At 38.5% G+C, this 24896-nt stretch overlaps 1 protein-coding gene across 9 annotated transcripts in view; it reads right to left on the bottom strand.

The window, feature by feature from the left end:
* CCDC171 (coiled-coil domain containing 171) overlaps positions 1–24896 on the bottom strand; it is a 309506-nt gene that overhangs the window by 44324 nt on the left and 240286 nt on the right. For all 9 annotated transcript variants that reach the window (XM_040481303.1, XM_040481300.1, XM_040481302.1 and 6 more), the window contains one exon: positions 1880–2032. In XM_040481303.1, coding sequence (XP_040337237.1) covers positions 1880–2032 — 153 coding nt within the window. The remainder of the gene's footprint in view (positions 1–1879; positions 2033–24896) is intronic.

The following is a 24896-nucleotide window of genomic DNA, read 5'->3' as shown; positions in this document are numbered from 1 at the left end:
AGTTGAGTTTTATGATGGTAGTGAGGCACACTTTCATTAAGGCATTAGTAGAACAATAATTGATAAAAAAATTTTTTTGAATCCATGGGGAAACAATCCTACCTTATCAAGTTTGGCCTTTCTTAAAATAAAAGTAATTACTTTTATATGGATAGCAGTAACAAACAATAAATAATTGTATGACCCAACAAAGCTGACATAACTAAACAGTATAATGAAATACTAACTAATGGGACCAGAGAGCTCACAGGAGGAAATGTGAATAGGTTTCAGAGAAAGGCTAAAATAAATTTAAAATACTCAATTTTTTAAATAAGTTTCCTCTTTAATTTCTCTTGGTGGAGATCAAATTTACTACTCCCTCATTAAGGAATTAACAAAGTCATTTTGAAAAACTGAACTTGGGGCACCTGGATGGCTCAGTTGGTGAAGCACCTGACTCTTGGTTTCGGCTCAGGTCATGATCTCACAGTTTGTAGGTTCGAGTCCCACGTTGGGCTCCACACTGTCAGAGCCAAGCCTATTTGGGATTCTCTCTCCTCCCTCTCTCTCTGCCCCTCCCCTGCTTGTGTTTTCTCTCTAAATAAATAAATAAATAAATAAATAAATAAATAAATAAACTTTAAAAATAAATACATACAAACTAAACTCAACATCTCAGGTCCCAAATAATTGGTTTGTTCATTTATTGGATGAAGTGCCAGTATTTTCACTCAATGAGCATCAGTTAAACACCTACTATGGGCCAAACTGTTCTTGCCTCTAGAGAGAAGAGGAAATAGCAGTGAAGAAATGCCCCAAATCGCTTGTCTCTATGGAACTTATATTCTATGAGGGTAAGGAACAGACAGTAAGCAAATAAATAAAATGAGGTTTATGTCAATCAATAATAAGTGCTACAGTGAAATAAAACAAGGAAGATGAAAGGTACGTAGGCAATATGGGGCGAGAATGAGACAGAGGTTGGGGCTGGGGGAAGGCCTCAATACTATGGTCATTTCATGGGACGCGAGCACCTGAGCTAAGATCTGACGGAGCTGAAGAACTAACCCACAGCCACGCAGCTATTTGCTTTCATGCTAACTCTTTTTCTGTTGAATACACCATTGAAAAGGGTCAATCGCTGAATGGCAAAATGATACCATTTTTTCCCCTACAAGTCACCCTGATCCATTACAATCAAACGAAAAGAGGAAAAAAGACATTCCAATGATTGGTAATCTTCTGAATCTCGCTGTTGATATATCTGACTTTGGAGAAAAAAGTTTAAATGCTTATTTTATTCCCTTATTCACTGTTTGATACTCCCCAAACACATATTTCAAATGTAGAACATTTTGTTTAGTCTTAAATGAGCCCAAATTTCATCCTGGGCTAAAATTTGAAGACATAAAATGGCCGCTGAAACTGAATTTTAATCATGTAGATGAATCACAACATGCATCTTTAGCTAGGCATGTATTATGGATAAGTCTAGTTTTCTACAGAGAATCATCACATGTTCTAATTACCATTTTGGTTATACGCATAATTAATAATATTCTGTCTTAATGGGACACACTGAATCTTCAGACAGTTGCAAGCTTTAACTATGCAGACTGCCAAATCCAACTGTCAGCTGCCCTGCCAAACACAAAGGAATCTTGATGTCGTGTTTTAGCATTGATAACAGTATGCATATCTTTATACATGATACAATGGAAAAATTAATTGCCTTTCTTTCCTCAAAATTTTCTCCACACTAATAATTTTACATTGCTGGATGGATCATTTGCGCTAAATTATATATATTGGTGAGTGATCTTATGAGCCATAAAAACACGAATGTAATGTGACCCAAGACACAGAGAAAAAATTAAAAAAACATCGCAGGACTTACTGATTGTAAACTTTCATTTTCCCGTAAACAAGCTGTGTGAAGTTCTGATTTCAACGTTGCAATGTGACTTCGATGAGATGTCATTTCCTTCTCTAATGTGGCAATTCTAGTGCTTGCAAGCTGGTAGACATCCATGAAACTTTTAATCATAGCCTTAAGAAATAAATATAATGTCACAGACAATTCAAATAAAGCTGTCCCCAAAGAAGAACTTCCATAATTTGAAAGCAAAGTCATTAAAATTTTAAAATAAACAACTTTTCATCTTTCTTTAAAATAAGAAAGCTAAACTTCACGTTTTATATTGAGAACGGTGACTATTTTAAGAAAGTTTGGGAGAAAATAATTGAGATTTCTTTTCCAGAGTATATATTTAAATAAGATGCACTTTGATCTATTGTGCTTAAAATTTAGAATGCAATTTTTAAAGATGGCACACTTATTTGCTCTGTAAAGTTAAATTCAAGTTGTAATTTGACCTAAATTTCAATCTTAAGACACACGATAGATGGATATATAGAAGCAACATATTTTAAAATGAGCTGAGTAACTAAAATTTTCAATCCACCTAAAAAAAAACAAAACTTTTGAAACAAAAGGAGCTGAAATAATCCTGTAATTGGATAAGAGCAAAATAATGTGATTCTTATATTGTACAAAAAGCATAATTTTTTCATTCATATAATAGAAGATTGCTCTTATACTATGTATAATAAAATAAATAACATAAGCAAGTGTGTATAAGTTTTTCTCCCCGCTAAATAAATTCTATTTGGGGGACTGTTAGACCTCTGTATTATATTTTATTCATATTTTATAGGCTTTTTCTTCTAAAGCAACTAGTAGTGAATTTTGAGTCCAAGAATACTATCACACCTTTTTTCAAAAAAGTCTTTTAAAATACTTCAAATATAGCAAAAATCAAATATTTCAAAGACATATTCAGACACAATGTTATATTATTTACAAGAAAAAAAATGTTCTAACCACAGCAACATATTAGTAAAATGGTAGACAGTCTGAGCATTTCCAAATTATATTCAATCTGAAGGGTCTGATTTGGAAAAGCTTTGAGAAACGGGATATTTGAGCAATTCCAAATGCACATGAAATAATAATTTGGTGAACAAAAAGTGAGAAACAGTGTATACAATGTCTAAGAAACAGAAGTACACTAGCCATTTGTAGGTAATAGTAAGAAAATTCATACCTTTTTGCCTAATAAATTCCTATTTGCCCTAAAACATTAAGCTCAGACACCATCTTTTTCAAGAAGTCTTTTTTGAACCCAAAGCACTGTTAATTTTTACTCTGGCCCTGTGTGGGCTCCTCATGCTTGCTTTTACTATAACGTTTATTGCTTTAGCAGAAATATATTAGTTTACGTGTTTATCTTTACTAGACCGAGGAGCTCCTAAAGCCAGACACTATGCCGAATCTCTGTATCACCATGGATGTTAGTGGCCCACGGTGAGTGCTTGTTTGAATGAACGAATGAGTGAATTAATGAATGAAGGTAAAACTGGAAAATATAAAAAAACCACAAGTTGAAGCCATATGTTGGCATAGAATGCCTTATAGGAAAGGATGAAGATATTTGGGGAAATACAATCTTAACACTCTAATGTATAAATTACTAACCATACTTTGTTTAAATCAAAAAAAGAAGTGAAAGCATGGCTGTAGGCACAAAAGGATAGGATACACAAAAGAGAATTCTATTACCCAACACTAAATAAGCCTGGTATGACTTCATGTTTGGGAACATCTCTACCTTACTTTGAGTTATTTCAAGGTGTGCTTATAGCTAATACTAACACAAAATATTCCCCTGGGCTTCAAAAGTATGTAAAATTCAGAAACTATAAAACCATATCTTCTTCTTCCAATGCCAAGTCTCTCTCCACTCTTATAAATTCACTTATCTCCACCATTGAGATAGTGGAACCAAAAATCACAAGTCTTCTCTTTGTCTGGTCATCACTCTGCTACTTACTTAGCTTTACACTGCTGGGCAATGTTACGTCATCTCTCTGAACTTCCATTTTATCCCTCCATGAAATAGAAAGAAGGGTCATTTTCTTGCCTACTACCAACCTGTTGTACGGCTCAGATAATGAAAAATCTACGATAAAGTCATTCTCTCAATCCTTCAACTACATTGCAGCAATATAAGAAAGCCCTCTAAAAATGTTAAACTACTGAATTTCATTGAGTATTACCATTGCTCTATTTTTATTTTTGATGTTTATTTATTTTTGAGAGAGGGAGAGACAGAGTGTGGGGGGGGGGGGGAGGAGCAAAGAGAGACAGAGACACAGAATGCGAAGTAGGCTCCAGGCTCCCAGCTGTCAGCACAGAGCCCTGGGCCAAGGCTTGAACTCACGAACCATGAGATCATGACCTGAGCCGAAGTTGGACACTTAACCACCTGAGCCACCCAGGCGCCCTGTTCTGTTTTTAAATTCTCCACTAAGATATTAATGAGACAACCTGTGATAGGTGGTTTGTATACATATGTTCTTATTATATAAGGATCTAAAATGTATAAAAGGCATAAAAAGATATGTAAGTGCTTAATGAATAAAAAAAAGTACTTTTCTATCAGTAATAGGCTCCTGGATTATGATTTCACTGTATGTCACAATGGAACTGGCCTCTAACATTTAAGAATAAAAAAGCTCAACATTTAAAAAGTTATCCTAGGGGCGCCTGGGTGGCGCAGTCGGTTAAGCGTCCGACTTCAGCCAGGTCACGATCTCGCGGTCCGTGAGTTCGAGCCCCGCGTCAGGCTCTGGGCTGATGGCTCAGAGCCTGGAGCCTGTTTCCGATTCTGTGTCTCCCTCTCTCTCTGCCCCTCCCCCGTTCATGCTCTGTCTCTCTCTGTCCCAAAAATAAATAAACGTTGAAAAAAAAAATTAAAAAAAAAAAAAGTTATCCTATTTCCTAAATTTGGAGAAACATATTTCATGAATTCTCATGTACATGATACCCTTAAAGGAATACATAATATAAATTATATTCCTTCAAACCTTTTTTTAAAAAAAATAAAAGACTTTTTGAGAAGTTACATCTGAATTTTTATATGGTGGACGAAACAAAAGTCATAATTATTTTGGCTCCTTCCTTGATCTACTTTTTTTTTTTAATTTTTTTTTTTAAGATTTATTTATTTTTGAGACAGAGAGACAGAGCATGAACAGGGGAGGGTCAGAGACAGGGAAACACAGAATCTGAAACGGCTCCAGGCTCTGAGCTGTCAGCACAGAGCCCGACGCGGGGCTTGAACTCACGGACCGCGAAATCATGACCTGAGCCGAAGTCGGCCGCTTAACTGACTGAGACACCCAGGCGCCCCCTTGATCTACTTTTAATAACTAAATTCTAATATTCAGTGCAGTATTAAGAGAAATCACAAACTTTTTAGAACACTAAAAAGAATATAGAAATAAACTGTTTTTGCATAGGATTTAGAACATCAAACATTTTAAATCTCTTATTTATTTACTTTTTTAATTTTAGACAGAGGATACAAGCCGGGGAGAGGGGCAGGAGGAGAGAGAGAGAATTTCTCTTTTAATGTTTATTTATTTTGAGAGAGAGAGGGAGAGAGCACACGTGTGAGCAGGGGAGTGGCAGAGAGAGGGGGAGAGGGAGAATTCCAAGCAGGCTCTGAGCTGTCAGCACGGAGCCAGATGTGGGGCTTGGTCCCACAAACCATGAGATCATGACCTGAGCCGAAATCAAGAGTTGGATGCTCACCAGACTCAGCCACCAAGGCGCCCCTAAGATCTTTTAAAGCAGCATTTTGTTTGAGAGATGAAAGCAGGGTTGTTTTTACAACACCAATCTGTGATGTCTTTTCAGAGTAACAAGGAACAGTGATAAATACATGTTTCATGGCACAAATAGGTTTAAAAACGACCCCACCTTTCTAAAATGAAAACCTCCTTCAGAACTGAAAGGTATGGTGGGGGTCGGGGGTCAGTGACATTGCAGTTATTGAAAGAAGCACCAGATCTTTTGAAGAATAAAGAATGTTAATTTTCAATATTAAAAAGTGATTCAAACTGTGTAATAAAGGATTCTAGCGAAAATCCATCTCTTTAATACAAAGAAAGGCATCAAGTTGGTAGAATAAGTGGAAATGACAGTCTGGATCAACTGAGGGGGGTGGGGAAGGAAGGAGCGAGCATCTGATGACTTCTGCATCAATCTCCCAAAGTCTAAGCTTTCACAACACACCTCTCGCCCATATTAAAACATCACACCGTTCTACATTAGCAAACAATGACAGCACAGCACGGTACTGCATATAGCGTGCCCAGCGCTGGAGAATGTATTCCGTGTCATCTTGGGCCCTGGGGATTTGGACCATGTATCTCAGTGGGGCTTATCTAGTTACACGAGAAACAGAACAAAAGACAGTTTCTGGACCAGAATAGCCTTTTGTTTCAGAGATCATCTAGAGTGTTTATAATCAACATAACAAGATGAGAGAATCCAAACAAAATTCCACCTCCTGTTCATTTTAAGGAAAAGTATAAGTGTTTTACTGTGCAAAAAAATTCTGAGCTACAAATAGGTGACTGTCACTTGAGCATGAGGATAATATTTATATAACTCGTTATGTATGTATTATGTAATTTAGGCCGACTTCAAAATTGAATTTCAGGGGAAATGGGATCCTTGGGAACCTGATGTCAGGAGGAGAAATTAGTGGAAAATGTCATAAGACCTAGATGCCAAAATAGTAAATCTTTTACTTGTATTTTTGAGTAATTGGGAGGCAAAAACCTCAGATATTTCACTTTAAATATACCTATAGATATACTTCATTTCTATATACTATATAAATATGCCATGTAAAATACCAAATATGTGAAATATAAAAAGTCCCCATAAAATGGGGATAATAATTCCTTTTTTTTTTTTTTTTTTTTTGAGAGAGAGAGAGAGAGCAGGGGGAGAACAGTGGGAGAGAAGCATAGGGAGAGAGAGAGAAAGAGAGAGAGAACAAGAGAGAATCTTAAGCAGAGCTTGATCCCACGACCCTGGGATCATGACCTGAGCCGAAATCAAGAGTCAGACACTCAACCTACTGAGCCACCCACATGCCCCACTAATTCCTACCTTATAAAGATTTTGTGAGGATTAAATGAGTATTAAGACCTGAAAAGACCTTACCTATCTGAAACATAGGAAACACTCACATAAATGTTAGCTGTCATAAAGATAATGACATCAAATTAGGAAAAATATTTTTTAGCTCATAAAACAAAGATTCAATATTTCTGAGGGGTATGATTAGACATGATGTAAACATTTTAAATATTAGGTATTCCACACATCTGGAATATATTAAAGGCCTTCCAAACATAAAGAATTTAATTTTTTTTTTTTTTTTTTTTTTTTGAGAGAGAGAGCATGCGTGTGTGTGAGCACGAGCAAGGAAAGGGCAGAGGGAGAGAGAATCCTAAGCAGGCTCCACACTCCATGCAGAGCCCCACGTGGGACTCAGTCTCATAACTGTGAGATCATAACCGGAGCCAAAATCAAGAGTCAGACGCTTAACCAACCGAGCCACCCAGGCGCCCCTCAAGTGCAAAGAATTTCAGAGGCCAATGAATATTTACTTCCTAACAACAAAACTTCCCACTGATAATAAAACAGTTCCTATTTATAATGTTATTCTTATAAGTTTTTCTTTAAATTCCAGTTAGTTAACACACAGTGTAATATTAGTTTCAAGGGTACGATATAGTGATTCAACACTTGCATGCATCACCCAGTGCTCACCCCAAGTGCCCTCCTTAATCACCCATTTAGCCCATTCCTCCACCCACCTCCCCTCCAGCAACCCTCAGTTTGTTCTCTATATTTAAGAGTCTCTTACGGTTTGCCTCCTCTCTGTTTGTATCTTACTTTATTTTTCCTTCTCTTTCCCTGTGTTCATCTGTTTTGTTTTTTAAATTCAACATATGAGTGAAATCATATATTTGTCTTTCTCTGATTGACTTATGTCACTTAGCATAGTACACTCTAGTTCCACCTACGTTGTTACAAATGGCAAGATCTCATTTGTGTGTGTGTGTGGCTGAGTAATATCCCATTGTATATATACCACATCTTCTTTATCCACTCATCAGTTGATGGACATTAGGGTTCTTTCCATAATTTGGCTATTGTTGATAGCGCTGCTATAAACATTGAGGTGCAGGTGCCCCTTCGAATCAGCATTTTTGTATCCTTTGGATAAATACTTAGTAGTGCAATTGCCGGGTGTAGGGTAGTCCTATTTTTAACTTTGGAGGAAACTCCATACTGTTTTTCAGAGTAGCTGCACCAGTTTGCATTCCCAGCAACAGTGGGATGGGATGGGGTTTTTTATTTATTTTATTTTATTTTATTTTTTGAATTTTATTTTTTTTATTTTTTTTCAATATATGAAGTTTATTGTCAAATTAGTTTCCATACAACACCCAGTGCTCATCCCAAAAGGTGCCCTCCTCAATACCCATCACCTCCCCACCCCTCCCTCCCACCCCCCATCAACCCTCAGTTTGTTCTCAGTTTTTAAGAGTCTCTTATGCTTTGGCTCTCTCCCACTCTAACCTCTTATTTTTTTTTTTTTTCCTTCCCCTCCTCCATGGGTTTCTGTTAAGTTTCTCAGGATCCACATAAGAGTGAAACCATATGGTATCTGTCTTTCTCTGTATGGCTTATTTCACTTAGCATCACACTCTCCAGTTCCATCCACGTTGCTACAAAGGGGCATATTTCATTCTTTCTCATTGCCACGTACTCCATTGTGTATATAAACCACAATTTCTTTATCCATTCATCAGTTGGTGGACATTTAGGCTCTTTCCATAATTTGGCTATTGTTGAGAGTGCTGCTATAAACATTGGGGTACAAGTGCCCCTATGCATCAGTACTCCTGTCTGGGATGGGTTTTTTTAATAATTTTCTTTTTTTTTTTTTAATTTTTTTTTTCCCAACGTTTATTTATTTTTGGGACAGAGAGAGACAGAGCATGAACGGGACAGAGAGAGACAGAGCATGAACGGGCGAGGGGCAGAGAGAGAGGGAGACACGGAATCGGAAACAGGCTCCAGGCTCTGAGCCATCAGCCCAGAGCCCGACGCGGGGCTCGAACTCACGGACCGCGAGATCGTGACCTGGCTGAAGTCGGACGCTTAACCGACTGCGCCACCCAGGCGCCCCTTAAATAATTTTCTAAATAGAATGCTTTTGACAGCCACTTGCCATCAAAGAGAAGGACTACAGATTTGGAATCCTTCTCTTTTTATGAAAGAAAATACTATAATTCAGACTAAGTTCAAGAGTACTTTGAAGCACTTCATCACAAGAAAAACAGCAACCTATTATATAGGAGATTTTAAAGACTACTTTTTAACTCATTGTACACTGTTGTAAAATTTACTCTCTGTAAAATAATTTAATCCATAAACTCACTTAACCAGACAGGGTACATAACAGTTCATGCTGAAACACAAAAGAAGTAAAGAAACAAGCAAGGATGCCACTCTCAGCCCCTCTTCATGGTGAAATCCTTCCACCTTCCTTTAACACACCTTATGGGAACATTAATGTCTAAAAAAAATGGACCAAGTGATATGCCAGTCCATTTCAAAGAATAACAATTGTATTTCTTACGTTACAGAAAAAAAGGGAGCATCCTTTGTCTTGCCTACCCACCGGGATGTACCTGATCTCCAAAGTGAGTTAGAATGGAAAAAAAAAAGAACTTCTAAATATAGCTTGTATTTTCGACTACATTTAGTTCTTTTAATGGACTTTATTTCTTAGAGCAGTTTTCAGTTCACAGAAAAATTCGGGAGAAAGTACAGAGTTCCCGTACACACCCAAACCTCCCAACTATCAACACCCTGCACAGAGTGGTACACCTGTTACCACCCGCAGTGACAGTTCATCACCCAAAGTCCACAGATCACATTAGGAATGACTCTTGATGGCGTGTATTCTATGAGTTTTAGCAAATATATAATAACGTATATCCATCATTATGGTAGCCTACAGAAGAGTTTCACTGCCCTCAAAATCCCCTACGCTCCATCTTTTATCCCGCCCTCCTCCCTAACCCCTGACAACACTGATCTTGTTACTGTCTCCATAGTTTTTATATTAGCTTTTAAATCTTTCTTTTTAAGATTTTTTGAAATCACATCGTTTTAAACTGTTTTCTACATTATATGTAATATATGTATATATATATATTATATATATGTATATATATTATATATATGTATATATATTATATATATGTATATATATAATATATATAATATATATATATGTAATATATATATATATGTTATAAAGAAATAGATACACATACACTGCGGCTGCTCAAAAATGAGAGTGAGCGATCAACAAGTTTAGAGAGCACTCGTCCACACTGTGAGGCGACTAGTTCGGGTAGCACACCAGAAGCAAGCACGCTAGTGATGTGCTGGTGCTGAGGGGACGGCAGCAGCCCTGTTTGTCCCCAGAGACTGAAAGAGTGAGGGCCCTAGAATCAGAGAAGCAGAGTAGGGCCCCAGCAGCCTCTACATCCAGAAGACAATCCACCAGCCCACGGTACCTGACTGCACGCACATCCCACTTCTCTCCCTGATGCCCAGATATAGTGCTAACAACCAGGAACCTCATCTACAGAAGCACAGAAGCAGGACCCCACTCTAGGGGACCGAAACCCATTTGCTGCATGACAGATGACCAAAAACTAAATGGCTTCAGCAACACATTTTTAGTATTTCGTACTTTCTGTGGATCTAGCACCGGTTAGCTGGGTGCTCTGCTCAGGGTCCCAGCAGGCTGAAATCAAGGGGTCAAATGCAGCTGCAGTCTCATCTGAGACTCAGGGTCCTCTTCCAAGCCCATGCAAAGTAGAGTTTATTTCCTGAAGTTTGTAGAATCGAGGTCTCTGTTTTCTTGTTGGCCATCAGTCAGGGTCACTCTTGGCTCCTAGAGACCGCCCTCATGTTGTTGCTGGATGGACCCCTCCTTTCTCTACATGGCTACTTGCTTTTCTCCAGGTCAGCAACAGAGCACCTCCCTCACTTCACCTTCTTTTAAAAGGCTCACCCGATTAGGTCAGGCCCACCCAGGATGATCTCGTATTTACTGGTCTTGCTTGCCCACCCTCAAAAGAAGGAGATTAATTACATGGTGCATGTACAACCAGGGGGAAGGGAAGGGTCTTGTGGGCCATCTTAGAAGTCTGATTATCATACCCTATACAAAAATTAACTCAAAATTGACCACAGACTTAAATGTAAAACATAAAACTATAGAACTCTTAGGAAAAAAAATAGGAGAAAATCTTTCGCATCTTTGGGCTTGGTGAAGGGTTCTGAGACATGATACTGAAAGCATAATCCATACAAGGAAAAAAAAACCCAATAAACTGAACTTCACCTGAACTTCACCAAAAGATCCTGTTACTATGGTTAAAAGAAAGCTACCATAGGAGAAAATATTTTCAAACCACATATCTGATAAAGAACTAGTTTCTAGCATATGTTTTTTTAAAAACTCTCAAAACTCAACAGTAAAAAGACAAACATTCCAATTAGAAAATGAGCAAGAGACACTAAGATACATTTTACCAAAGAGAACATAACAGAAAAAGATTTTCAAAATCACAAGCCATTAGAGAATGAAAAGAAGCAGAGTGAGATATTACTCTGCATCTACCAGTATGGCTAAAAGAAGAAACTGTGACATCAAAAGCCAACAAGGAAGCAGAGAAACTGGAACTCTCCTATGTTATGGCAAGAATGAAAAATGGTACAGTCACTCTGGAAAACAGTTTGGCGATTTCTTTAAAAATTAAGCATGCAATTACATTTGGCCCAGAAATCAGTCCTGGCCTTTTTTTTCTAGAGAAATTAAAAAAAAATTTTTTTTTGTTCACACAAAAATCTGTACATGAATGTTCAGAACAGCTTTACATGTAATAGCCCAAAGTTGGAAACAACCAAGCTGTTCCTCAATGAGTGGCGTCACACATTGTAAAACATCCATACATGACTACTCATAAAACAGAAAGGAACAAACTACAGACAGACACAACTTGGATGGATTCAAGGCCCCTCCGCTGAGTGCCCCCCCCCCCCCCCCCCCCCTAGTCAATCTCAAAAGATCACATTCGGTAGGATTTCATTTATTTATCATGGACAAAATCAGACAGACAGAAAACATTTCATGGTTACCAGGGCTTAGGGGTGATTTCAGGGGGAGGGGCTGAAATGTCTCTAAAATGGTCAGCTGATGGAGATCTCTGTGGTGACACAACAGTACTGCATCTTGAGTGTGGTGGAGGCTACACAAATATATCCACATGATAAAATGTCACAGAACTATACATACACACTGTACCGGTGTCCTCTCTCTGGTTTTGATATTGTACTAAAGTTAAGTAGGATGTAACATGGGGGAAACTGGATGAAGGATACTATTTTTGCAACTTCTTGTGACTCTATAATTATATCAAAATAAAAAGGTAAAAAAAAGCAAAGCAAAGTACATATGCGTGTGTGTCGGATGCTAATGTTTAACTAAAAAGGTTATATATACAGATTTAGTTACACATCTGAACATATTTTAGAAACAAGTAAACAAGAGAAGAACAAAACTTCTCCCAAAACCTTTAAATGATACCTACTTATCTGACAAAGGCCTGGACTAGATCTTCTTAGATCTTAGCCAGTCTTCTGCCTATAACTCCCAAAGACTCCTTCATGCAGACACATGAACAAGACAACCTAGAATTTTGCTTATCACATTCAACCTGAGAGGATGTCAGACACCTGTCTGTATTTGCTCACTGAGTGTCACAGCAATGACGGCTATCCTGGGGCCAGAGTACAGCCTATGGTCTCAAAGGAGTCAATACAATCTGAAGGGCATTTGCCCCCAGCTCTATTCTCCCCTCGAAGTCAATCCCACGTCTGCCCCAGAGTAGGCCAAGGACAGAGGTGAACCCCACACTCTTCCACCAGGAATCTCACCCAATGAGTTGGGATGTATGGGAGTCAATAAACCCTAGGTTTGATCAAATCTTTGCCCAAAGGTATTCTTGCTTCCTTCATAGTTCCCACAATGCAAGGCTTACCTGGACCCCAGTCTTTAGCAAAAGCAGTTACTATGTGCCAAACATCACAGTATGAGCTTTGCATACTCTTCTAATTCTGGCAATAATCCTCTAAGGACTCATATTATCTCTACTTTACAGATTAGGAAACCAAGGCTCAGTGATGTTCTAAGTACCTTATCCAAGGTCGTAGCACATAAATAATGGAACTGAGATTCAAATTCACGTCTGTTCATTTCCAAAGCCCCTGCTCATTCCATATGCTGCAAGTTTCCCAGGTTGTTTTATATTGGTTTAGTGGGGTTTTTGGTTTGTTTGGTTTTGGCTGTCTATCATACAAAGTTTCTTAGTAAAACCAGCAGAATAAATCTAGGCTTTCCAAGTTCCAAAAAATTGCACGGCTAGTCTATCACAACATTCATTTAAGTGTCAATTTAATCCACGCTCTCTCCTCTATTGATGGAAAAGGTACAAAAGAAAAGCCCCTCTTGAATTTTGCTATAAAACCGGGATTTTCAAAGATCTCAAACTCAATAATTATTATACTGCACTACCTCTGAACAACCAATTTTCACTTATGTAATGGAAATAAATATTTACTTCAAGTAAAGGAACTTCAGGCGGTATTTTCTTAAGGATTTAATTCATTCTATAGAATGGGTTCAATAAACATTTGCCACAAATTAATGAATCCTTATTCTGTCCTAATATGTTACATTATTTCTATATTGGCCCCCCAAACCTCTGGGTTCTAGAAAAATGTAATTTGAAAGAAGGCTGTGAGTTCATTTTAAAGAGAAGAAAATTAAGTTTACAAATTAAAGCAAATCTATTATTCATACAATAGATTATTTTGGAAAATGAGAAGCCTTGGGAAAACAACTTCTAGTGTGTTTAACTGACTTATGTATGTAAAATGGCAATGTGTTGTACATCTCTTAACATCTTGACTTGAGGATCTGACGTTATCAGTGAAAGACATCAGAAGAAAAATACCAAGACCCCAAAAGACCAATATCCCAAGTCCTGCCCACCCAGAACGGGTTCTTCTGACTCATAAATTCTCATTCCAAATGAGATCCATGCATACTGGACATATACATGGAAGGAACAGGACTCCAAGAGGTTCTACTTAATTTCCATTTTACCTGCTAAGACTAAAGAAGGCTTTTATCCTCTCATATCCAGAAAATTACCTGGTAGAAAAATGACCTTTCCTTTATGTAGCAACTAGGATTTTGGTGAGCCGAGGTTTCACCTCTCTCTCATACAAGATGCTTTTCCATTCCTGGACAACCTCCTTTTGACCCTAGATGTCCTAGGGGTCTGTTTGCATGTACTAGAATTACTCTGTTTGCTTTAGAGACTGGCCTGGGCCCCTGCCATCCACTTAAGATTATGTGCTCCTATTTATTTAGTACAGGGCATGGTTAAAAACATGTGTAACTAGATATTTAATGCAATGTACAAACAGACACTGAAATGCTTCATTGTAATGACGGTGACGATGATGAGGATAGTAAATGTGTCGGGCTATTAGAAGAAAAAAATTGTGTCACAAATACACAATCTCCTTAGTCAAGCACAACTAAAGACAAAATAGTATGAACTGACTTGATTCCATATTGCATACAGTTCAGGTATGTTTTGTTGCTGTTATTATATATAAGAAAAAGAGAATATCAAAGTTCATTTTCCCCTTTTTGCCATTTGAAATGGCCGTGCACTTGACTTATGCCATCACTCAAAATTTTTACTGGCACCACTTTGAAGGATGTAAATATAGTAGCTTTTCAGGTATGAGAAGGAGCCTCATGGGAAACCATATTCCGCAGAGTTGCAGAATACTTCGGCAGCAGATTTTTTTTTTAAATGATGTTTGCTTTATATCGTGTTTAGATTCTAAACTTTTTTCTGGCCTCCACTCAACCATGGCATATACAACTTAAATGTGCCAAGAACAAGACCAATTCTTTTTCAAATATGTTATTTCCAACCAGAACTGAATCAAAGCCAATCTGGAAGCTAAATGCAGCTTCTAGACTAATGGTGATTACTGCTCTTATTATGCTAAAGGGTACTGTAAAGAAAGACCAAAGGGATAAGCCGTGACACTGGTTTCCTACAAGAATATGGAAAAGCCATCAGCAAAATAATCGGAGACTGAGAAAAAAGTTTCTCTTGGAAACTCTTGCATATGGACGTGAAGTCATAAAAAAGAACAGTGATCTTAACAAATTCTAAAAGAAATGAGTTTCTCAGAAGATACTGCTAGATTGATAATAATAATATAATTATCATTATTACTATCATAATTATAAATTACCTTGCTTTAGGACTTAAAAATCAAGCAACATGCAAAATGTCCATCATATGGTAAATTATACAACTGGCACAGGGTTTATTAATGAATAAAGATTGATAAAGTGAGAGTAGTTTAGTTATTGGGTAACACAGAATTAATCATGGGTCAAAGCAAATGATGAAGAGGGGCGCCTGGGTGGCGCAGTCGGTTAAGCGTCCGACTTCAGCCAGGTCACGATCTCGCGGTCTGTGAGTTCGAGCCCCGCGTCAGGCTCTGGGCTGATGGCTCGGAGCCTGGAGCCTGTTTCCGATTCTGTGTCTCCCTCTCTCTCTGCCCCTCCCCCGTTCATGCTCCGTCTCTCTCTGTCCCAAAAATAAATAAAAACGAAGAAAAAAAAATTAAAAAAAAAAAAAAAGCAAATGATGAAGAGACTTAACCCCATTACTTTATAAACTCTCCTTCAGGAAAAAATATGTTATTATTCGAGTTCCCATTCCTGAGCACCTACTATGTCTTGACATCACTGGTAGTTTTATAAAATGGGGGTTATTAGGCTGCTTTGGATTCTATCGACAGAGAGAAAGAAGACTTCATATGGTATGAGTGTACAGATAAGTTTTGGGATTCAGGCAGTCTAGCTTTGTCCAAATGTCAAAACCATAATATCTGGCACCGAATGCAGAAATGTTTATACGCACTTCTGATACCTGATAGTACAGTCCTTGGAGATCAGAGTTACTTTGACTACTATTCTCTCCTTCTTATTTTAAGTAATAGACACATCTGTGCAGGGTGATTTAGACTCCTCAACCAAAGGAAGGGTATTTTCTAGGTGTACTAAATAACATATACAAATCTGAACAGTTCTGTTTTCCATGGCAAAATGCATCATCTTGAAGCTTTATGCTGTACTTGCAAAATGGGAATTATTTAGCCCAATTTACCTATAAAGCTACTGAGGATCGGAGTCCATACCTAACTTTCTTAAGAGCACATTGCTAGGGTCACCTGGGTAGTTCAGTTGGTTAAGCATCTGACTCAGCTCAAGTCTTGATCTCAGGGTCATGAGTTTAAGCCCTGCACTGGGCTCTGTGCTGGGCATGAAGCTTAGTTAAAAACAAACAAACAAAAAGAGTACATTGCTAATAATGACACAACTGGAAATCCGAAGTCCATCTAACTCTAAACTCCTTGTTCTTTTCCCTAGTGTGCAATTTCTCAATAGAGAAAATCTCAGTTCATTCATTATTGTATTCAACAAATATTTCTGAGCACTTAAGTTCTAGGTGTTGAGGATACAGCGGTGAAGACCAAGCCCTGCCCTCAGGGGTCTTACATTCCAGTGAAAGACAGATAATAGACAAATATATTGGTCATGTGCTATGAAGGAAAATTAAACAGGGTCAAGGCTATGAAGTGCAAAGGGAGAAGGGTGGCTGTTTAGTTAATGACAAGAGAAGGCTTGTTCATGATATGACATTTTTTTTTAAATTTTTTTTTAACATTTATTTATTTTTGAGACAGAGAGAGACAGACATGAACGGGGGAGGGGCAGAGACAGAGGGAGACACAGAATCCGAAACAGGCCCTGGGCTCTGAGCTGTCAGCACAGAGCCCGACACGGGGCTCGAACTCACAGACTGTGAGATCATGACCCGAGCCGAAGTCGGACGCTCAACCGACTGAGCCACCCAGGCGCCCAATGATATGACATTTAAGCACAGACATGAATGAGTGAAGGACTGAGCCTCATGACGATTTGGCGTAAGCCATGCCAAGTAAGGAGACCAGCATACTCAGAGCCTAGGAATGGGACTGTGCTTCGTGTATTCAAGTTACAGCAAAAAGGTCAATATTGCTGTATACTTACTGCTCTATACTCAGTGAATGAAAGGCAGAGTGTTAGAAGATGAAGTTGGACAGAGGCAAGGCCCAGATAGCGAGGAGCCCAAGGGCAAGATGTGAAGTTTGGAGTTTATTTGAAGGGTGATGGGAAGAGAGAGGAATGCCATTAAGAGAGGCATGGCACATTGTGATTCTATTTCTTAAGTTGGTAAAATAACAGATTTTTAAATTTCATATGGAAACTGAGTAGATAAAACACAGAGTATATTATCTCCTCAAAAAAGCCAGGAAGGCTCTTCCTGTCAAAAAAAAAAAAAATTATATTCAAGTTAGTTAACGTGAAGAAATGGGCAGAAGACATGAATACAGACTTTTCCAAAGAAGACATCCAGATGGCTAACAGACACATGAAAAGATGCTCCACATCACTCATCATCAGGGAAATACAAATCAAAACCACAGTGAGATACCGCCTCTCACCTGTCAGAGTGGCTAACATTAACAACTCAGGAAACAACAGGTGCTGGCGAGGAGGTGGAGAAACGGGAACCCTCTTGCACTGTTGGTGGGAATGCAAACTGGTACAGCCGCTCTGGAAAACAGTATGGAGGCTCCTCAAAAAATTAAATATAGAACTACCCTATGACCCAGCAATTGCACTACTAGGAATTAATCCAAAAGATTCAAAAATGCTGATTTGAAGGGACACAAGCGCCCCAACGTTTACAGCAGCACTATCAACAATAGCCAAAGTCTGGAAAGAGCCCAAATGTCCATCGACTGATGAACGGATAAAAAAAAAAAATTTGAGGAGAAGAATGTAAAACAAAGTTAATGATACATTGAGGCGCTCCCCCCATCTTTATACTTTCCAAAGACTGCTGGCGTAGGTGTTCGAATTTGAAGGTTCCCATATTAGTGCCTGTCTTGTTCCTCTTCTGTTAGGAGCTGTACATCTGAGGTGATTTTTTGGTAACTCCTCCTCCCTGACTGCACATCCACCCTCTGTCAACCGTCTGTCAAGCACAGGGCTGGATACAGAGCAGGAGTTCCAAATATACTCGTTCAGCTTGATTCAATTAACAGCATGCAATACAGGCATGGTTCTTCATTCTAGACTTAGTGAGACTTTCAATTTCAGTAATAATGTGGACTATACTGAGAGTGCCTATTTCTCTTCTTCAAAAGATACTGGGGCTTAACAAAGGACACTTTATAGTCCAATAATCTCTTTCTGATTTACACTTTAGGGAGACTGAACAAAGTGATAACCAGCACTTCTCATTTGTCCGTTTCATAACCGACCTACAAAGATCCAGCGGCTTTAATCAAACATGATAGTGTAGCAAAGACACATCCTAATTTTAATCTTTTGGGGATTCGGTATGCAAATTATCTTAAAGGAGTGGTGTTAATACACAGAGAGAAGTTGTAGAAACAAGTGGCTGACAGGGCTGAGAGCGAGCTCTTCACTACCAAAGAAAAACTGCTCAGCCCGTCATCTCAAACAGACACTTTCAGAGAGTGCAACTGATCTAAGCTGGACTTACACAAACAGAGAAAATGCATGCACGTGTACACACAACACTGAATGCTCTGTCCCTCCTCTTTTCACACAAGACTGTCAGCTTTATTTACGAATCTCAGCGAAGGACATCTACAACCCGCACCTTTACATTAACTTAGACGGAGGTGCTAAAAATCCATTTAGCTGGAATTAGTAGAATTTGATGGGCTTCTTTGTGGTTTAATTAAATCCAACATGAACAAATTTCAATATATATAAGGAAAAAGTAAATCAGTAAAGAGAGGAAGAGAGAAAATATTTATTTATTTTCTTTTATTACCATGATTCCATTCTGACTCTGACACACCAGATCAGTTTAGAAATCTACATGCTTGGGGCGCCTGGGTGGCACAGTCGGTTAAGCGTCCGACTTCAGCCAGGTCACGATCTCGCGGTCCGTGAGTTCGAGCCCCGCGTCGGGCTCTGGGCTGATGGCTCAGAGCCTGGAGCCTGTTTCTGATTCTGTGTCTCCCTCTCTCTCTGCTCCTCCCCCGTTCATGCTCTGTCTCTCCCTGTCCCAAAAATAAATAAATGTTGAAAAAAAAATTAAAAAAAAAAAAAAAGAAATCTACATGCTTCATTCAGGGTTATCAACTACTTCAATAAGCCCCATAAACTCTACTCTATACCAAAATCCACTGAAGTATGTTAAACTATATCTTTGAAAAAATATTGTATGCATTGTTTTAAGGGCAAATTGGATCTAAAGTGCTTTCTGACATTCAATTAAGTAAATGAATTTACTTTTTGTACATTACAAAGGAACAAATAATAAGATTTCTATGAAATCCTGCAGAGACCATAACTTATTCACAGTATCACAGAATATTGGTAGCTCAAAAGAACATGGCCAATCAGGAGATTAAGATGAGGCCACCCCCCTCCCCCAAAAAAGAGATGAGGCCATCCCATAGATTTCACTGCCTGAGCTACCTAGTGGCTGGGATTCACACCCCAGGTATTTCCCAACTGTATTTCCTAACAAAAACATTTCATAGGAAAGGGGATTTTTAGCTACATAACCTTCAAGGCCCATTCAAATGCCACCTCCTCTATGAAGCCTCTCCTAATCTTCTCCTAATGTGTAAGAATGAATTTCTCTCATCTCTAAAGGGCAGGTTATGGTACTTTATGCCTCTCTTACAACAATCATGCTTTCCATCTCATATCACTCTTTGTTTGGGGTCATACAGGGGAAATTCTATACTCCCCTCAAAAGATATTTAAGTCACCTTTGTATCCTAGAATACAGCACAATGCCTTGAACTTGGCAAGTGCTCACTACATGATTGAATGGTATTAGCCATATCCAAATCTATGTGATCAAGAGAGCTGGCCATTTTATTTTTCTAAAGCCAATTTCCTGGTTCACATTGATCTCTAAATACCCTCAAATGACCTTTCTATTTCTCCTCGAGCAAAGGACATTCTGGTTCCTAAGCCTTCTAGAGACTACCAGGAGTCAGGGCTGTAAACAACCAGGCCCTTGGACTCCCCAGTGACCTTGCTCTCTTTACCTAGAGCAACTGCCTGGGTAGCGGGACAGCTGACCTCTCCAGACCTTTGAAGAGTCTGCATTACTTCATCCAGAGGGACAGATGATAATAGTAAAAAGTATGCACAGTTTGGGACAAGGAATTTCATCCACTATGCTTTCAGAAAATAAGTGGGGGAGGGGGGCTAAAACAACATCTCAGCGGATCCCCTCATGGAACAGAAATGCACATTTAGTTTGCAAACGGGTATTAGACCTGAGCCTATAAAGCCTATTAGAGCCATATGTGATTTGCATATATGTATTGAAGTCTGAGTTTTCTAGGTGGCAAAAACCACCACCCAATTCCTGTATGACCCCAAACAAAGAGTAAGAGATACTAGTTATTAAATTTAAATTTCACTCCAGAATACCATTCCAGACTGACGGATGGCAGCCACACTTGTGAACACAGCATAATGTAGAAACTTGTCAAATCACTAAATCGAACACCTGAAACTATCGTAACATTAACGTCAACTATACTCAAAACAAAACAAAGCAACAGTATCATCCCATAGGCTGAACATACCTCATTATAAGAAAAACAAAAAGCTTGCACTGTAGCCATACGATGCATTATTTGTGTGGAATCTGTTTTACAATGTTGGTGTGGTTCCCACCACCCTTTCCTTGAAACCTTGGAACCAGATGTGTTTGGGAGGATTTTTTTGGATGTGGGAAAATGGGGCATACACCATATATTAAGTAGCACTCTCATCAGGCTAGGGCAGCACACTCTATAATCAAACCCATTCTATCTCAAAACATTCCAACAACCACACTAAGGGGGTTAAACTAAAACTACAAACGGCCTCGTGTCAGTTCTTCTCAGGTTTTGCCACAAGATTAGGTCAGGTCAGACTTTCGCCTCCAAGTCACCAGTTTATAGTTGTGGAGTTCAGAGTTTCAGATGTGGACCTGCGGGCCTGAATGATGAAAAACGACTCTCGTGTTGTAAGAAAAAATTGTATCATTTGGGATTGTTGCTATATATACTGATATTTACAGGGTCATGATTTCTTTTTTTTTTTTTAATTTTTTTTAACGTTTATTTATTTTTGAGACAGAGAGAGACAGAGCATGAATGGGGGAGGGTCAGAGAAAGGGAGACACAGAATCCAAAACAGGCTCCAGGCTCTGAGCTGTCAGCACAGAGCCCGACGCGGGGCTCGAACTCACGGACTGCGAGATAGTGACCTGAGCTGAAGTCGGCTGCTTAACCAACTGAGCCACCCAGGCGCCCCTACAGGGTCATGATTTCACTGGAGTTACATACATAAAAAGAACAAAGGATTTTAATGAATTATTTAGTGATTTATTGTGTAAGCTTATTTTTTAAAATTTATTTATTAATTTTGAGAGAGAGAATGAACATGGGGAAGGGGCAGAGAGAGAGAAAGAGAGAATCCCAAGCAGGCTCCACACTGTCAGCATGGAGCCCAACGCAGGGCTCAAACCCACAAACCGTGAGATCATGACCTGAACTGAAATCGAGTCCGATGTTTAACTGACTGAGCCACCCAGGTGCCCCTCTGATGTGATATTCTGCTAGTTTCAGTGGAGTTAGAAATCAACGTACACATGCACACACATATGCACACACACATGCAGACATGTATGGTTTCTAACTAATCTGCTAAGAATTACAAACAAAAATTAAGGCAGGATGTCAAAATCAAATTTTAAAAGTGAAGTAGTATGCAAAAGCTCTTTGCCTTCTTATTTCTTTAAGTCCACTGTAGTGACCAGCAGGAAAAGGAGGGGGTTTTCCAGAGCAAATATCCCCATAGAAGTGTTTCTACCTAGTAAGGAGCCTACGGCGAAAAAGAAGGCCAGCCATTCTCCTACACCATGCGCTAGCTCACTCCCTTGCGACTTCAGCTGGGAGCACTTTTAGTGCCCCACGAGGAGCCTGTCTGGGCTCCAACTCGTCCCTCCAACTGGGGCTGAATAAGCCAGGGGAGACAGAGAACACAGGAGCAGGGTGGAGTGAGTGGTTTTAAAAGTTGTCCCAGACTTTCCTCTTTTCAAAAATGAAAGAAAGTGTGTCTTATTAGATAGTATTGGCTAACCCTTGGAACCTAAAAGCAACAAAACAAAACAAAACCTGATGCTTCCTTTGAAAAAAGGTTTACTATTTGTAAAGGACGTTATTAAGAAAATCATTTACTAAGGGTTTTTTTTATATTACTTTTCTTTAAAAAATAAATGAATTAAGCAAGAACCTTCCATTTCAGATGAAGTCTTGACTTGGGCTTTGGCTTAGTATCTACAAAAGCACAGAAATCTGGGGGTGTAATGAAATCCTTATAATGAGTCTTATTGCATGTACTATGTTTTTGATAATAAAAGTGATATGTATACATATGTATACAGTTTGATGTGTCAGAGAGCAATTTTTCAGAAGTTTTCTAGTTTGTATTGTTAGTTTTAGATATACATTTCTTTTTAAGATGTCATTTAGCAAGTGTAGAGATTTATGTTTTATGTTTAGGTAATTATTCAGAATGGTATGAATCTATAATCACAGAAATTTGATGGACATGACCATCTTGTGTAGTAAGTGTTCCGAATGCAATCTAAACGGACATTCATGCCTGCAGAGGTAAACTAGCAACTTCTGTATCAACAGGTCTTTCCCTAAAGTTTTACCTGTGATCATTTGCCTCTTAGTCATGGGTTTTAACATCCAGGATCCACCTGTCATAGTATACTACCACAAAGACATAATAAGAAAAATATCTTTAAGAATTCCTGGATTTCCTCTTTATCCGTCATGGTTGTATCTCCCACTCAATGCTAACAAGAAATCATTTAACCTCTTAATTTGCAGTAATTATAAATACCCCAACATTTTCAAAGAATTCCTTTTCACTTGATAAAGAATTAACATTCCTCAACTCATACACACTGTCTAGATAATAATAACTTACCTTTTGAGGGCTTTGCCTAAGACACTATGCTAAATGTCTCATAAAGATTATTTTTTCCCATTTTGTCCTATGACATAATAAATGTACAAGGTTAAACTGCATGTTTTGATTTCATCATTTCTTCTGAATTTTGGAAAGATTAAAAACATGGAATTTGTACTTTTAGACTTTAAATTTCGTGGTTGAGATGTCTGGGTGGTCAGCCAGTTGAGCATCTGACTCTTGATTTAGGCTCAGGTCATGATCTCACAGTTTATGAGACCGAGCCCCACAGCAGGCTCTGCATTGACAGCGTGGAGCCTGCTTGGGATTCTCTGTCTCCCTCTCTCTCTGCCCCTTCTTCACATGCACTTGCACACTCTCTCTCACTCTCAAAATAAGTAAATAAACATTTTTAAATAAATAAATTTATATATAAATAAATTTAATAAATAAATTCATATAAACAAATTTATTTATTTGTTGGGCAAATCATTCCACCAGGTAATCATTCAACCAAAGATCTAAGGTCTAAAGACCATTTTAAGTCTTATTTGCAAATCCAGAACATGTGCCTCTTTAAAAAAATTTTTTTTAATTTAACTTTTTTATTTTTTAAAATTTACATCCAAATTAGTTAGTATATAGTGAAGTAATGATTTCAGTAGATTCCTTAATGCCCCTTACCCATTTAGCCCATTTCCCCTCCCACAACCCCTCCAGCAACCCTGTTTGTTCTCCATATTTATGAGTCTCTTTTGTTTTGTCCCCCTCCCTGCTTTTATATTATTTTTGTTTCCCTTCCCTTATGTTCATCTGTTTTGTCTCTTAAAGTCCTCATATGAGTGAAGTCATATTTGTCTTTCTCTAATTTCACTTAGCATAATACCCGCCAGTTCCATCCACGTAGTTGCAAATGGCAAGATTTCATTCTTTTTGATTGCCAAATAATACTCCATTGTACATATATGCTGCATCTTCTTTATCCATTCAAACATTGATGGACATTTGGGCTCTTGCCATACTTTGGCTATTGTTGATAGTGCTGCTATAAACGTGGGGGTGCATGTGTCCCTTCGAAACAGCACACCTGTATCCCTTGGATAAATGCCAAGTAGTGCAATTGCTGGGTCATAGGGTAGTTCTATTTTTAATTTTTTGAGGAACCTCCACACTGTTTTCCAGAGTGGCTGCACCAGCTTGCATTCCCACCAACAATGCAAAAGAGATCCTCTTTCTCTGCATCCTCACCAACATCTGTTGTTGCCTGAGTTGTTAATGTTAGCCATTCTGACAGGTGTGAGGTGGTATCTCATTGTGGTTTTGATTTGTATTTCCCTGATGATGAGTGATGTGGAGCATTTTTTCATGTGTCAGTTGGCCTTCTGGATGTCTTCCTTGGAGAAGCGTCTATTCATGTCTTTTGCCCATTTCTTCACTGGATTATTTGTTTTTTGGGTGTTGAGTTTGATAAGTTCTTTGTAGATTTTGGATACTAACCCTTTATCTGATATGTCATTTGCAAATATCTTCTCCCATTCCGTCGGTTGCCTTTTAGTTTTGCTGATTGTTTCCTTCTCTGTGCAGAAGCTTTTTATTTTGATGAGGTCCCAGTAGTTCATTTTTGCTTTTGTTTCCCTTGCCTCCGGAGACGTGTTGAGTAAGAAATTGCTGTGGCAAGATCAAAGAGGTTTTTTCCTCCTTTCT

Source organism: Herpailurus yagouaroundi, unplaced genomic scaffold (assembly GCF_014898765.1).
Source record: "Herpailurus yagouaroundi ecotype Mexico unplaced genomic scaffold, PumYag 160, whole genome shotgun sequence".
NCBI lineage: Eukaryota > Metazoa > Chordata > Mammalia > Carnivora > Felidae > Herpailurus > Herpailurus yagouaroundi.
The sequence above is the reverse complement of the archived record's forward strand: the minus strand, read 5'-3'. Positions and strand labels throughout refer to the sequence as shown.